General features: G+C 38.3%; 1 protein-coding gene across 18 annotated transcripts in view; it reads right to left on the bottom strand.

Moving 5' to 3' along the window:
• The window catches only part of LOC126334787 (prominin-like protein), a 503,842-nt gene that overhangs the window by 245,418 nt on the left and 242,559 nt on the right, over nt 1-15,865 (bottom strand). For all 18 annotated transcript variants that reach the window (XM_049997400.1, XM_049997403.1, XM_049997401.1 and 15 more), the window contains one exon: nt 6,796-7,045. In XM_049997400.1, the coding sequence (XP_049853357.1) occupies nt 6,796-7,045 (250 nt within the window). The remainder of the gene's footprint in view (nt 1-6,795; nt 7,046-15,865) is intronic.

The raw sequence follows: 15,865 nt of genomic DNA on the forward strand, positions 1-15,865 counted from the left end.
AAAACTTGTAGAATCTGAAAATGAGTGCTGGTAAAATGTTATTAAAGGGATTATATACACTATGTGATCAAAAGTATATGGATACCTGGCTGAAAACGACTTACAAGTTCGTGGCGCCCTCAATCGGTAATGCTGGAATTCAATATGGTGTGGGCCCGCCCTTAGCCTTGATGTCAGCTTCCACTCTCACAGGCAGACATTCAATCAGTTGCTGGGAGGTTTCTTGGGGAATGGCAGCCCAAAGGTATTCTATAGGATTTAGGCCAGGCCTCTCTGCAGGCCACTCCGTTACAGGGATGTTATTGTCGTGTAACCACTCCGCCAAAGGCCATGCATTATGAACAGGTACTCTATCATGTTGAAAGATGCAATCGCCATCCCCAAATTGCTCTTCAACAGTGGGAGGCAAGAAGGTACTTAAAACTTCAATGTAGGCCTGTGCTGTGAATGTGCCATGCAAACAACAAGGGGTGCAAGCCCCCTCCATGGAAAACACAACCACACCATAACACCCCTGCCTCTGAATTTTACTGTTGGCACTACACACGCTGGCAGATGACGTTCACCGGGCATTCGCCATACCCACACCCTGCCATCAGATCGCCACATTGTGCACCGTGATTCGCCACTCCACACAACGTGTTTCCACTGTTCAATTGTCCAATGTTTATGCTCCTTACACCAAGCAGGGCGTCATTTGGCATTTACTGGTGTGTTGTGTGGCTTATCAGTGGCCACTCGACTATGAAATCCAAGTTTACTTACCTCCTGCCTAACTGCCATAGAACTTGCAGTGGATCCTGATGCAGTTTGGAATTCATGTGTGGTGGTCTAGATAGATGTTTGCCTATTACACATTACGACCCTCTTCAACTGTTGGCAGTCTCTGTCGGTCAACAGATTTGGTCAACCTGTATGCTTTTGTGCTGTGTGTCCCCCATCACATTTCCACTTCACTATCACATTGGAAACAGTGGACCTAGAGACGTTTAGGTGCATGGGAATCTCATGAACACACGTATGACACAAGCGATACCCAACCACCTGACCAAATTCAATGTCCGTGAGTTCTGCAGAGTGCCCCATTCTACTCTCTCATGATGTCTGATGACTACTGAGGTCGCTGATATGGAATACCTGGCAGCACAATGCACCAAATATGAAAAACATATCTTTTGGGGTGTGTCCAGATACTTTTGATCACATTGCATTTCATGGAAAGAGCAGGAAATTATATGACAAGTACAATGGCAATTTTCTGAAATGCACTGAAATGTTAGGAACCTTCGATCCAAGTATTTCTGAACACATAAAGCACGTGATGAATGATAGAACTCTCATGAATATGGCAACCTATCTCCGAGACAAAATTCAAAACGACATAATTTCTTTATTGGCAACCCTAATCCAAAGTCACAATTCAAATTTACGCTGAACTAATAAATATTTTTCAATTATAATTGACTGTAATCCCAATTCACATGTGGAACAAATTAGTGTTGTTATTAGAGTTGTTAAATTCAACACTTACAACACTTGGAAATAAGAGAGCACTTCTTAGCTTTTTGTGCTATTTTTGATGCTACTGGCACCTGTCTAACTTTGGTTATTACAAGAGAGCTATCAAAAAATAATTTGGAAACAATAATTTAAGGGGGGCAGGTCTATGACAATGGTTCAAACATGCACAGTAAAAACAATGGTTTGAAAAAGCAATTGTTGAGGCTAAATCTTTGGGTGCTTACATTTTGCTGCATAACCTGAAAGTCAAAAGACTGCAAGCCCTTGAAAAGGGTGAGAACTGTACTTGCTTAATTTTTACATACTGCACATGCAGCCATTTTGACATAGTCCAAGCCAGCCAGGAATTAATCCATTTTCAGTTACCTCCTTTTACAGCCTCAAAGAAAAGCTAAACTTCTACATCTTCTTTACAGTAAAAGGTGCCACAGGACAATAATAATAGCTGTGTACATCAATACCTTCACTTGAATGGCTATTATTAAGTAATGAATGGACATACTCCAATTTGCCCAAGCTTCATTCAACACTAAAAAGGTAAAAAAGACTGACAAAACAGGACCATCTTTAACATATCTTCTTTTTCTACAGAGATCATAATATTCCATCTGGCACCAAAATTATTTATTAGAACACTTCAAAGGCAAAAATCAATACATACATCCACATAATATGATAACAACTACTATTCTTAGATTATATCATAAGTTATCAAAGGTGAAAGAACTTAATATGTATCCAATGTTGTACCAAAGAATTAGATGCCAATGACAATCTTATTATACCTGTTAATGTGTATGTAATCCACTGACTCTATCCAGACAAAGCAATCAACAACCACAATACCCAAAAACACCAGAAATAAATATGATCTATCCATATACCCAGAATCGAATACGATGAAATATGGCCTCAATGTTGGAAGGTAAAACTTGTCTCATAAAATAACACACGGAGAATTGGTATGAAACCAGCATGTACAACTTGTAATATCAAAAAAAGGTGTAATGGTGTAAGACAGCCACTTACAACACCCTCTGCAGAACTTGAGTACCCAGGTAAAAATCCAGCCAGTAATACATGTACCTTCAGCAAATGTCACAGTCATTAAGGTTGCAAGGCTAACTAGACAACAGACAGACGAGTGTTAAGGTGGCTACCCTCTACCCACTACCAGACACACCCAGGCCACCTACATCATACCGTACCAAAAATTGGTACTAGTCTGTGACGATGCAGCACAACATAAAGGATATCTCATTAGTATCTACCCATCAAGTAACAGAAAAATATCTGAATGGTAAACCACATGAGAAGTTAACCATACATATTGGACACACACAAAATACTGCATTCTCCATAACAGTATGTAAGAGTTGATTAACGAGTTGTATCTAAACAAAGCGGGCAACAGAAATAAAATAAACATGACCTAACCATAAATCCTGTACCAAATATGGTCAGATATGGCCTGGACATGTGAAGAAAATATTCATGCCATAAAAGAAAAACATGGAATATCTGTATGGAACCCACACACATAACTGAACAGTGTTGCAAGTGGTGTAATGGTGTAAAATAACCACTTATACTAAACTCAATATGACCTGTGCAACCAGGAAAAGGCCCAGACAGTTACATACTACAAATTCAATAAATGTTACAGGCATTATGGTTACACATCAGTAGACAAGTCAAGATAGAGAACAGTCAGAAGAATGTTAAGGTAGATACTCTGCAACAAACAAAATAAAATTTTAAAATGAAATTTAGAGTAGGATATACCTATGAAAAAATATATTGCAAACCAATACACACTTAATCATTTTAAACAAATTAAAACCAAAATCCATTACATTCATGTAAAAGAAAATCTCATATGAAAGACACACATGTTGTCTAACAGATAACCACATTATTAATAAAATAGTGAGAAGGGCACACTACACACCAGTAACAAATCATTAGTTATTCCAGTGTCACTCTTTACTGTAAAACTACGAATGCATGATAGTAATCCATGAGTCGACTATAGATACTTCAAACAAAACCATTGGCAATGCCGTATGTCACGTGCAGTGGAACCCAAGTGAGGATAAATGCAAACCCATGCTGCAGAAACTAAATGTGTGGCACATGACTAAAATAACTGCACATCAAAAAGAGAGACACATTTGACAATATGCAGTGAAATTGTTAGGCTAACACGAAGTTCTACCACCAAGCATGTGACAAAAGGCCAATGATGACAATACACGTGTCAGCACAGATCTTTATCCAGAGAACACTCCACAATATGCTACAATCCGTATATCGTGGATGACACCAAGCATGATCAGGTAACCCAAAATAAGTCCAGTAATAATTGTAACATGAAACAATCAATTACCAATAAGACTGCATTAGAGGCATGTACACAGTCCATGCTATAACAGTTATAAAAGGAAATGTGATCTGTTGCTTATAAATAACAGGAAAAGGACAGATGGCGGGGAAGGGAAGGGGTTGTGGAGGGAGAAAAGAGTGTAACTGCAGAATCATAAGACAAAGTGTAACAGACAACACAACACCCCACCACCATAAATGATGCACCTCTGATATGAGAACACAGGAGAAACCCTAACTAATATGACACTTTATCAAGAAAGTATACATCAATACAGAAAACCCTTCCCTTCCCATACAAGCATATACAAAATACGCACAACACCACTGAAAGCACAGAGGAACTCATCTTAGCTAATGCTGAGGGGGTGAACACTAATCATATACATGGTCCCATGAGAGGCCAATGTATACGAAGTGGCTTCAACAGAGTACCATTTAAAATGACATAAAAAAACAATGAGTACCAGAAGGTACAATGCAAATAACTATCATTAAATGAAAACATAACAAGTACCTGTAACAACGATGATGTGTTTGCAACCATGAACCACCAACTGACTCGAGAAACATTCAAAATGGAACGTCCAAATATATGAGTCAGCGAATACTCAAAGAATTTGATCGAATACCTGTGGTGAAATTTTCATGTGGTGTTCTATTCAAATATTTTTCGTTACTGTACAGGTAGATACTGATAAGGCGTCCACTATGTGGTACTGCATCCTCACAGACTAGTACTACTTTTCGGTATGGTATGACATAAATGGTCCGGGTATGCCTTCTAGTGAGTACTGGATCGGATATAGGGTAAAGTGTACGGGGTACTCACCTTCAGTCATCTGTCTATACTCTAGTTAGCCTTGCAACCTTAATGCCATGTAATGTAGATCTATATTATTATTTTTTGACACATACACGGGTTAGACAGTAGTTCTCATTTTCTATTTGCTTTATGGCAGTACACGATATATGGATGTATTCACACTTGAATGTTGTTCACCTTGAGTAGTACAGGTTTTTTCCATATTCTGTACATTTCATGACAGAGGTCGTATCCCACATTTGGTCCTTTTGATAAATTTTTGACATCCATTTTAAACATATGGCATAAAGATACCCCTCTACAATTTGCACCTCAACATGTTTATACTTTGTCATGACACAGCTTTGACATGACATTATTTATATGTTTATATTGTCGTTTAGATAGCTTTACCAATACTGACATTTAGATTTTATTGATGCTGTTCTTTTGAACAGGCTACCTGCACATGGATGTGTGTATGTTGTTCATCCAGAACATTATCTTGGGTTTTGTATAGTCTGTGTATTGCAGGACATAGGTGGTTTTCTACATTTGGCTTCATTATGTGTTCTTGGACATTCATTTTATGCATATGACATAAATATACCCATGTACAATTTTCATCTCTGCATTTTATAACTTCAACAAGAGATATAGATATATATGTCTACTGTCATTTTGATTGCTTTACCTACATTGACACTTAGATAACTGTTGATTACATCCTTTTGCAAGGACTACTTGCACATAGATGCATTTGTCTGTGGCTTATTTAGTTCTGAAGTAGTAGTTGTTCCTTTTATATATCTATCATTTTCTACAGCAATTTTTGTAGACTGGTAGGTTATTTCAGGATTTTGCAGTTTAATGTGTCACCTACCTAACCAATTTCTAATTGTGGAATATTTAATTAATGATTTTATTAATAAATAGTACATTTGCACAATGTGTATGTGACAATGGATGTATCTGTTGGTTTTTCTCAAATGATTACTATAAATTCACTTACACAGTATGGTTCTTTATTCTTATTCTGTTTTTAATCTATCTTTGTATTTGCACAATTCATAAGTTGATGATACTATCATTACTCTTCATGCATACCAGCCAGAAGATAGTGCACTGAGTCACCAAAACTGGTTGCCATATAACAAAATAACGTCAATATGATGTTTCATTTTATTATGTAAATAACTAACATCCACTGCATGGCTGACAGTGAACTACTACACTACATTTATGATTTTAAATTTATAATTGCCAATAACTAAGATGACATACTGCTCTTCACAGATGAAAATCAAGCACAGACATATGTCTGGAAAATTATGATCATTGTTGTAAGGTTTCTCTCCACAATATAATTACATTAAGTGCTCAATATCAGTTTCTTCAGGTATACCATGAAAACACACATTTTGCCAAGCTACTAAGTATAGCTTCTGTATTTTTCACCTGTTTACTACCACGTTACTAAGAATGAGAGAATATTACAGTAAATGTAGTTAACAAGCAAGTAAGTCACATGCAACTTCTGCTGCAGCAATAAAAATGCATCTCTTTATGCAAATTATAATCATGCCAATGGTCAATGTACTATACATACCAACCTACCGGTACAGTCTACATGCTGTGAAATCCTGTCCTGAAAACAATGAATTACATGTGTGTGGTATGATACACAATAAAAGAATGACAATACTACATTTGCTTCCTTTGCCCTCCCTCCACTACCATCAATTCCCTTTATAACTTTCTTCCTTTATACCAATGTTTGTTTTTATTTTAGAAACTACTGTTTTCAAAAAGTGAGTTTTGTTATCTGAAGTCCAGTTTCAATCCCTTTCAGTTTTGAGAAATGATTAAGTGCTCTTTTGTAAAAAGAAAAGATAATGTTGGGCTTTATTATATTAAATGACACAGGGTTTGATTACTACTTTTGAAATAAGATCAATATGACACAATGCTCATTAATTTTCACACACTAAACCAGTTTTCATAGGGCTACATTTATGTTAATACCTATAATTTACATTTATCACTCACAAAATAATACAAAACAAGTGTTTTGATAAACTTACAATATTATTGTTGCAACAGCTGCCAACAATGTACCATATAATAAACGCCGGCATCCATCTCTGTGCTTTTCAGTTCGGGGGCGTCGTGAAGAACGGCAACATCGACAGCAACAGAGGATGAGTCCAGCTAAGGGCATCACCAGAGCAAACAGCAAACCCACACTAACCACTGCTAAAGTGCCAGCATGGAAGCTCAACAATGGCTGCAGATGTGCCCAATCAAGATAAAACTGGTCTTCTTCTATGTATCCTGCACAATAAAATGAAGTACTTGAAAAAACTGTGTTGTCTATTTTTCACTATATTTTAGATGATAACAAAATACTATATGAATATGGGAAAACATAGTGGATAAATCTCAATCCAAAAACAGCAATGAGAGTAACAAGTTCTGAGCATTATATATCTCCAAGCTTACATGAAATCAGTTTGTTAAAAATAAACAGGATGAAAACTGACTAATATAAGCTACCCAATCATCTGTAACAGAAAACAAATTTATAACAACAAATAAACTGGAGAGATCAGTATCAATCATGTAAACAAAACAATAAAGAGTCTATTTGCCTATTTATGCATATTGTGCATTAAATGTCAAAACCTGTGCCACGTATCAATCTTCTGCAGATTTTCCTGCATTTTTGTACAATTCTTTAACTTTTCTACACACAACAACATCATACATGAAAAGCCACATGGAGCCACAATGAAGCTTCCACACTATAGTAGAATGTGTTCTGTTTTGAAAACTTCCTAACATATTAAAACTGTGTGCCAGGCCAGAAAGTGAACACAGAACCTTAGTTTTCATGCACAATGCTCTTACCGACAGCCATGATTCACAATATGGCCTCACAGTTTTAGTTCTGCTAGTACCACTTTCCTATTTTCCATACTTCACAGAAGCTCTCTTCCACACCTTGTTGGACTAGCACTTCTGGAAGAAAGGATACTGCAGAGAACTATGTTAACTACAGCTTATGAGACTGTTTCTAGAATGAGTCATTCACTTTACAGTGGAGTGTGCCATTTTCAAACTTTGGAAATATCCACATAATTCTTCAACTCTATAGAGAGAGAGAGAGAGAGAGAGAGAGAGAGAGAGAGAGAGAGAGAGAGAGAGTTTGTATTGCCTTGTAAAACAAGAACAAAAAAAAAGTCCCTCTTAAAATCTTTTCAGTTATAAACCTCATTTTAGTAAGGACTGGTCTAATCATGTTATCTGTTGTGTTTTCAAATGTACGAAACACGGTTCCTTTTGTTCATCACTAGAAACCACTGTCTACCATATAAGTTATTTTGTTTTATTGTACTCATGTTCTCTTTGAACTGAACCAAACATATAGCATGTAATAACTCAAAAAATGCGCATATGGGTTAGTATTTTCTCTGGCAAATTTCTCCATTTTATATGATATATCAATTGGGCATCCAAACAGTTGCTGCATTTAAGGGTTCAATTTTCATTTACAGTTTTATAATAACCCTGCCCTATCGAACAGAACTCTTTCAGAAATTTGGTGCCCAAATAACAAAATCATGTCCATTACTTTTATTGTATTATCTCCATACTGAATTTCCTTAGCACCACCTGATTTAATTTTACTATACTCTATTACTCGCATTTCAATTCTTTTTAATACTCATCTTATAACCTCTTTTCAAGATGTTACACATTTTGTTCAACTTCTCTTTGTTCAACATGTCTCTGAAAGTCTGTTTCTGTCATAATTACAATGCCATTGGCAAACCTTACATTTTTATTTCTTCTCTCTGAAATTTAATCCTCTTCCCACTCTCTCCTTCAGTTTTGTTTACTGTTCGCTCAGTGTGTCGACTGAGTAACATCGGAGATATGCTACACTCCTGTTTCACTCCCTCCTCAATTATCAGTACTGTTTCCCTTTCATGTCCTTCATTCTTACAACATCAGCCTGACTTCTTTATGAATTTTATACACATTTGTGCTCCCCATTTTTCCTCCTGCTATCTATAGAATGTTAAAAAGTCCATTCCAATCAGCAGTGTCTATCTTTCTCTAGATCTACAAATGCTATACTTTAGATTTCTCTCTCTTCATCCTATACTCTTGAAACAATACTGCCTTGAGTGTTCCTACATTTCTCTGGAATCCAGACTGAATTTTACTGAGATTTGTTTCTCGTCATTAAATAATTCATGTCAGTACTTTGCAGCTACAACATATCAAACTAACTGTTAGGTAATATTCACACCTGGCAGCACCTACCTTCTTTGGAATTAGAATTATTACAGTCTTTTCAAAGTCTGACGGTATTTTGCCTGTTTCACACAGCTTCCAATCAGGTGGAGTAGTTTTGTCATGGATGGCTCTCCCAAGGATCTAAATATTCATAAAGGAATGTCATCTATTCCAGGATCCTTGCTTGGACTTAGGTCATACAGTACCCTGTCTCACAGTGCCACACCTCCTATCTCATATTTATTTGCACCCTCTTATCTTTCTATAATACTGTCTTCAATTATGTCTCCCTTGTATAACCCATCTATATATTATATATTCCTTTAACCCTTTCACGCACATGGGACACATTTCTGCCACATATAAATCACCTTACTAATTGGACTGTAATCACAGTTGATGTGCTGCAGATGCTCTACTTGAAGCAGTGATATTTGTTTTCTTTAATATCTTACATCTTTGGTGGCAACAATTACTGTAACTACCATTAGTCGTTGGTTATTGTTGGTGGTTCTCACTTCGAGCAGACACACAAATTTATTCACTTATTGTGTGTTTATTGTGTTCTCTGCCTTACTGTCAAAGCTTGAAAGTATATTCAATTAAGTTTCTCTTTTACTTTAGACCATTCATTTAGAAAATAAATGTATTTCATCAGTGGAAATCTTTATTTTCATTCTTTGGGAGATTGTTGTCCCAATGTACCACAATGGTAATTTGTGTACTTGTTTTTGAGTGTCATGAAATCATTACTATTACATTTAAAAAAAACACCACATGCAGAGTGGTATTTAAAACTCGGTTGAAAATATATTATCTTTCATTTTATTAAATAAGCAGAAAAAATTTGTACTGGTATAATTTCAAATCTGCTTTTAGGTCATGTGCTCCAGAAAAAGAGAATTTTTCATCACTGATGAAAGTGTTGTGCTCATTTTGGAGGCTTGCAGTAGTGATGACGAAGATAATCTGTTACTGGATGAAGAAGATAAAATTTTTCTTGGAGGAGATACGGAAGATGAAAGAGAACGTGTTATTATAGAAGATCCTGAAAAAGAAATATGTAGCCCACCTAGCAAACGAAAGCATACAGACGAAACATCAGAAACAAATGCTGAGGTACCTGATTCCCTTCCAGATTTACCAGAATTTAAATGGTCCATAACTTACCAACCAAGACAGTTCAGTGATAACATGAATCATGAATTTGTGAAAGTGCTTTTGTTTAGTGTCAGTGAAAATCGTGAAATGCCATAGCTTTTTGAAAATTTTTCTCCCACTATCGTCCTAAAAGATTTGGTGCATGATATACTAATTACTGAAAGTATTCAGTATGCAGAACAATCAGGCAACACATTCGGCACAAATGAGGATGAAATCAAGGCATTTCTTGGTATGAACCTGGTAAAGGGGTACCATATTTTGCCAACATTTAGAAGCTACTGGGCAACTGAACCCAATTTAGGTGTTCCTTATATAGCTCAGATTATGCCATTACATCGGTTTGAAGAGATTCGAAAGTACTTACATTTTTCCAACAATGCAGGTCAGTCAATAAAGCCAGAACACACATACAAAGTGAGACCTGTAATTACCCATTTGAACAAAACCTTCCAGGAATCTCTTAGTGCAACTAGGGCATATGATAAAATTCAAAGGACATAATATTATGCGACAGTATGTCAAAAATAAGCCAGTCAAATGGGGTTTCAAAATGTGGTGCAGATATGATTCGGAAACTGGCTACCTATTTGAGTGTGATTTATACACTGGCAAAAAAACCCAGGTCCTGAAGTAGGGCTTGGTGAGTCAGTAGTTCTGCAACTGACAAAATCACTATCTGGACTGGGATATGAAATTTACATAGATAACTTTTTTAACTCTCCAGCTTTGCAGTATTAACTTGGTTTACAAAATATCAGATCATGTGGAACAGTGTGCACCAATCGTAAAAACATCCCAGAGACATTCCCTCCAGAAAAGGAAATGAAAAGAGGTGATTTATACAGTCTCAGTAGCAATGGTCTGATAATCCTCAAATGGATGGATAACAAGCCAGTTTTTCTACTGACTAATTTTATTTCCCCAATACCATGTACGACAGTGAAGAGGCGTCAGTCTGGTTCTTCTGAAAAGATCAATGTTCAGTGTCCTCTTATGATAAGAAAGTACAACAAGTGGATGGGAGGAGTGAACATTATGGACCAGAAGAAAGTGACTAACGAGATCAACAGGAAGGCAAAGATTAAGTATTACCTGAGAATTTTCTTTGATCTTCTTGACATTGGTGTAAACATGCATATGTAATATATTCAAAATTGGCAGAAGAATCAGGATTCAAATCAATACTATCGTCCCTAGAGTTCAGACAATGCATTGCGAGAAATCTAATTGGAAATTATTCAAGTCGACAAAGAAATTTATCAACAGTAGTGTAAACATCAAGAAGGTTGCAGACCAGTTGCAATCCAAAGAGTCCAGAGCACCAAATGATAAAATCAGACGTAAGGAAGAGATGTGTTCATTGTGCTTCAAAGTGTGTTGTTAATTGCACTTACAATATTTGTGAACAGTGTAGTGTTAATTTATGCTTTACTTCAAGTGGAAACTGATTTGCAGAATTTCACATCAAACAGACAACATATACATAGCCTCTGTAATTTTCCGATGTATTAAGTGTAATGTGTTCTGTAACTGTCCTTTAAGGACCACAAACAAATACCTCCCAGCTTTTTTTTTAGCAGCACAAATAAAAATGTTTGAAATAATAACCTATTTTGTTTATAAAACCTTCAGTTACTACAGAGATACAAAAATTTTAATCACTAGCACTTTAGTTTTCTTATGTTCTTCAAAGGGTTAAAATACCTCAATTGTTGTCTGATAAAAATTTCTTTAAAAACATATTTCTTGTTCTTTCTTCTCATGACCACCATCTGCATGTCTGTTGCTTATAAGATTTACTGTATATTGCCTGTGTCTGATAAGTAGATGTAAAGCGAGGTCGCATTTGCAACAATGATGATGATGATAGACAAAAAATAGCAACAAGGTATCAATGAAGCTTAATATCCTCATCCAACTGACAAATCACCATCAACTGTTTCACATGTTCTCACTCAACAGAGACTGCACACAAGTTAGGAATTAAATCAGGAGAAGTCCAGTTCTATGGAACTCTTACATCATTATCCCCTTGCTGGTTAAAAACTGATGATGAAATTTTCTTTCATTTACATGATTCAAACTGCACATTTCTTGGTCAAGTGCCACCACATGTGTGGGCATTAGCTACCTCAGCTATGGAGGCAGTTTTTTGCTCAACTAAAGTTACATGAAAAAGATGTCAAATTTTACATATATAGCTTATTTTTCAAGCTTTCTTGTGATACGAACCAAGATCAGTAATACTTGCAGTTTACAGTTATTTTTTATTTGGTCTCTCCTCTCAGAATTTTCTTTTTACAAATATCCAAAAACTGCCTACCATATTTCTTCTTTCAACATACAATTTGCAAATTTAATTCTTACACCTCAAAAAGCTATTTTTTTACCTGCTCAAATTAAAAACCAGTCATTTTATCAAAAATTTTATGTAAAGTTTTGGTTTTGTTTCCTTTTTTTCCTTTAGGGGGCTAAAAACAACTGGTGTCATACACACTCAAGTCAAAATTCTTTTTTTCTTTAGGGGGCTAAAAACAACTGGTGTCATACACACTCAAGTCAAAATTACACAACAAGAAAGACAGAAGAGTTACAAAACGACAATACGTCAGTCCCAACTGACATAAAAGAAGATAGCTAAAACAGGCACATGGAAAAAAGGGGTAAAATGACACCATACAGAAATGGAGATACAAAAATAAAAATTAAATGGTCTTCACCATGTTGCTTTGGTGGGTGAAAAGTGAAACATGTTCGACTGCCCACGCATCATTTGCTAAAACGGCCGATAAATCAGATAGCAAGCCCAAGCGGGAACGTAAATGGTTTAAAAATCGTCATTCCATCAGGACGAGGTGGATGGTAAAAACTTGGGCACAACATGTACAAAATAGTGGGCTAGCACCACTCATTAAATTACGATGGCTAAAAAGGCAGTGCCCAATACACAGCCTAGTTAAAATGACCTCCTCGTGGTGGGAGGCCCGAGAGGAGGTCGTCCAAGCCACTGGGTGAGGCTTAATAAGGTGGAGGTTATTACTGTGAAGGGAGGACCATTGGCGATGCCAAAGGGACACCAATTCCTGACAGACGGGAACACAGAGATCATCACAGGGAATATAGGTACTAGCAGGCTGAGATACGAGGACTGCAGCCTTGGCAGTAGCGTCAGCAGCCTCATTTCCTGTCAGACCAACATGACCAGGAACCCAGAGAAACATCACACTCGCTCCATCGAGAGTGAGCAAGTGACAGTTTTCCTGGACCTGCTGCGCTAAGGGATGAGCTGTGTAACAGCATGCATAGACTTTGAAGGGTGTTGAGTGAATATGAGCACAGAACACAATAGAAAAGGCTGTGTCGCTGGATGTACTCTGTGGCCTGATACGTGGGCTGCTTCAAGAAGCCAAGGTGGTGAAGGGTTCAATCCACCGAGGAAGTTGCAAGTAGTGTGAGGTTAAGCTGCCATTGCAAGTTCCAAAAGTGGACTCCAGTTAGTAACAGAGAAGAAGGATGTGCCCCCTACTGGTAATCAAAGGAATCATCGAAGAAGAAGGGATAGGATGAGTAGCCACGCACGGCAGACAAATGACATGCATACCTGAGGAGGAGAAAGCCATGGTGGTAGGACTGTGGTAGTTCAGCAGCTTCAGCATACAGACTCTCAACCAGACTAGTGTAAGGTGGTGGATAGTGTTGAGACAGTATAATGGGGATGGACGTGCAAACGGATAAACAAAGCACCCATTGTTGAGTTTTGTATGGACAAGGGGTCTGGTACAAATGGAGAAGGGTGGTTCGATCGACACCCCAAGAAGTACCATTAAGGACATGTAGGACATTGAGAAACCCCGTACAGCAGGCTGCTAGGTAAGACATATGGGAGGACCAAGAGTGTTTCCTACCGAGCATGAGCCCCAGGAATTTCGTACTTTCAACGAATGGAAGGGCAACAAGCCCAAGATGTAAAGATTGTGGGAGAAACCAATTGCATTGCCAGAAATCCATACAAACGGTTTTGTCAGTGGAAAAGCGAAAGCCATTGTCAATGCTCCAGTAGTAAAGACGATCACGACATTGCTGGAGATGACGCTCAGTGAGACAGGTCTGTGGAAAACTGCAATAGTTGACAAAATCATCAACAAAGAGGGAGCCGAAAATGCCCGGCAGGAGACAGGCCATTATAGGTATCACTTGAGCCTCCTCTGCTCGTTTCCAATGGAGGAAGGCAGGGTGAGAGTGAGAAGAGCACGAAACTTCTGCAAAATGGTGGCCCAAGGTGTTGGGGATAGCAATAGGGTCCACAATGACAGCGTCTGCTGCTGCCAGGTCGGAAATTTGGGAATGGATCTTGGTCCCAGAGAGCCGTCGAAGTTTGACCCACGTGACAGAAGAAGGGCGGAACTGTTAAAAGAACTAGTGAACAAAATCCACCTAGCTGTTTTGCTATCCCGAAGAACATGATGACACTTTGCAAGCATCTGTTTGTAATGAATGCAGTTTGCCATCTTAGGATGATGGTTAAAAATGCAGAGAGCACATTTCCATTCGCGGATTGTGGGGTTGGAGTCAGCAAACGGATAGCACACAGGAAATGGTCGTTCGAGTAGGTGTCAAGAAGAACAGACCACTCAAGACAATTGGCAAGCTGGGCAGTGCAGAAGGATAGGTCCAAATGGGAATAGGTGTATGAGGAGTCAGAAAGGAAAGTGGGTGCTCCAGTGTTAAGGCAGAAGAGGTTAAGTTGGTTAAGAAGGTCAGCCACGAGGGCACATCTCTGACAGATCCTGGGAGAACCACGGAGGGATGATGCGCATTTAAGGCACTGAGTAGCAAAAATGGGAGGGGTAGCTGCCCAATAAGTTCATGGAAGTCTTCCCTCGTGACATTGAATGATGGAGGGACATAACTGGAACAGAAGGAAAAAGTCAGATGGGGAAGGAAAAGGCGAACTGCAACAGCTTGAAGATGGGTAGTCAGAGAAATGGGTTGACTATGAATGTCATCCCGTCATCCCGTATGAGCAGCACGATGCCCCCATGAGATGGAATGTTGACCTCAGGGGGAAGGTCAAAATGAATCGGTAAGAAATGTGAAAGCTCAAAACGGTTGTGAGAGTGCAATTTCATTTCCCGAAGGCAGAGTACAAGATGCTAAAAGCATCTGTAAATCCTCTTCGTGAGATCGAAGGCCGTAAATGTCCCACCGGAGGAGAGTCATGATGAGGAAGAGATGTAGGGGCATCATCTCAGTGGCTGCTGAGTGACAGCCTGTGAAGAGTCGCTACTACAGGGCACAGAAGTAGGAGGATGCTGTTCCATGGTGTCCACAGAAGCATCGGCTTTCTTGTGTGGTCAGTATGTGGAGTCCAAAACCGAAAAACGGTTGGTGGTGTGCATCAGCGACACCATCAAATAGGATCTTCGAGTTGGTGAAGAAGAAGACCATTTCCATTTGGTGGACTACTTAGAGCCTTTCTGGTTAGAGGAAGACTCGGGTGTTGTTTGCCCGGAGGGACGGAGGAAGTCTTCACGGGAGCACTACTTCTGTCGCTTCCAGCCTACCAGTTGTGTAGCTGGTGGATTCACCCCTTGAGGCGAGAGTTTGATGGCTTGTTGCACAGCTGGACAGGGGGATGGCAATGCTACCTTGATACTGAGTGATTTCACAACCTCAGAGCTGAAT

The sequence above is a fragment of the Schistocerca gregaria genome, chromosome 2 (assembly GCF_023897955.1).
Source record: "Schistocerca gregaria isolate iqSchGreg1 chromosome 2, iqSchGreg1.2, whole genome shotgun sequence".
Lineage (NCBI taxonomy): Eukaryota > Metazoa > Arthropoda > Insecta > Orthoptera > Acrididae > Schistocerca > Schistocerca gregaria.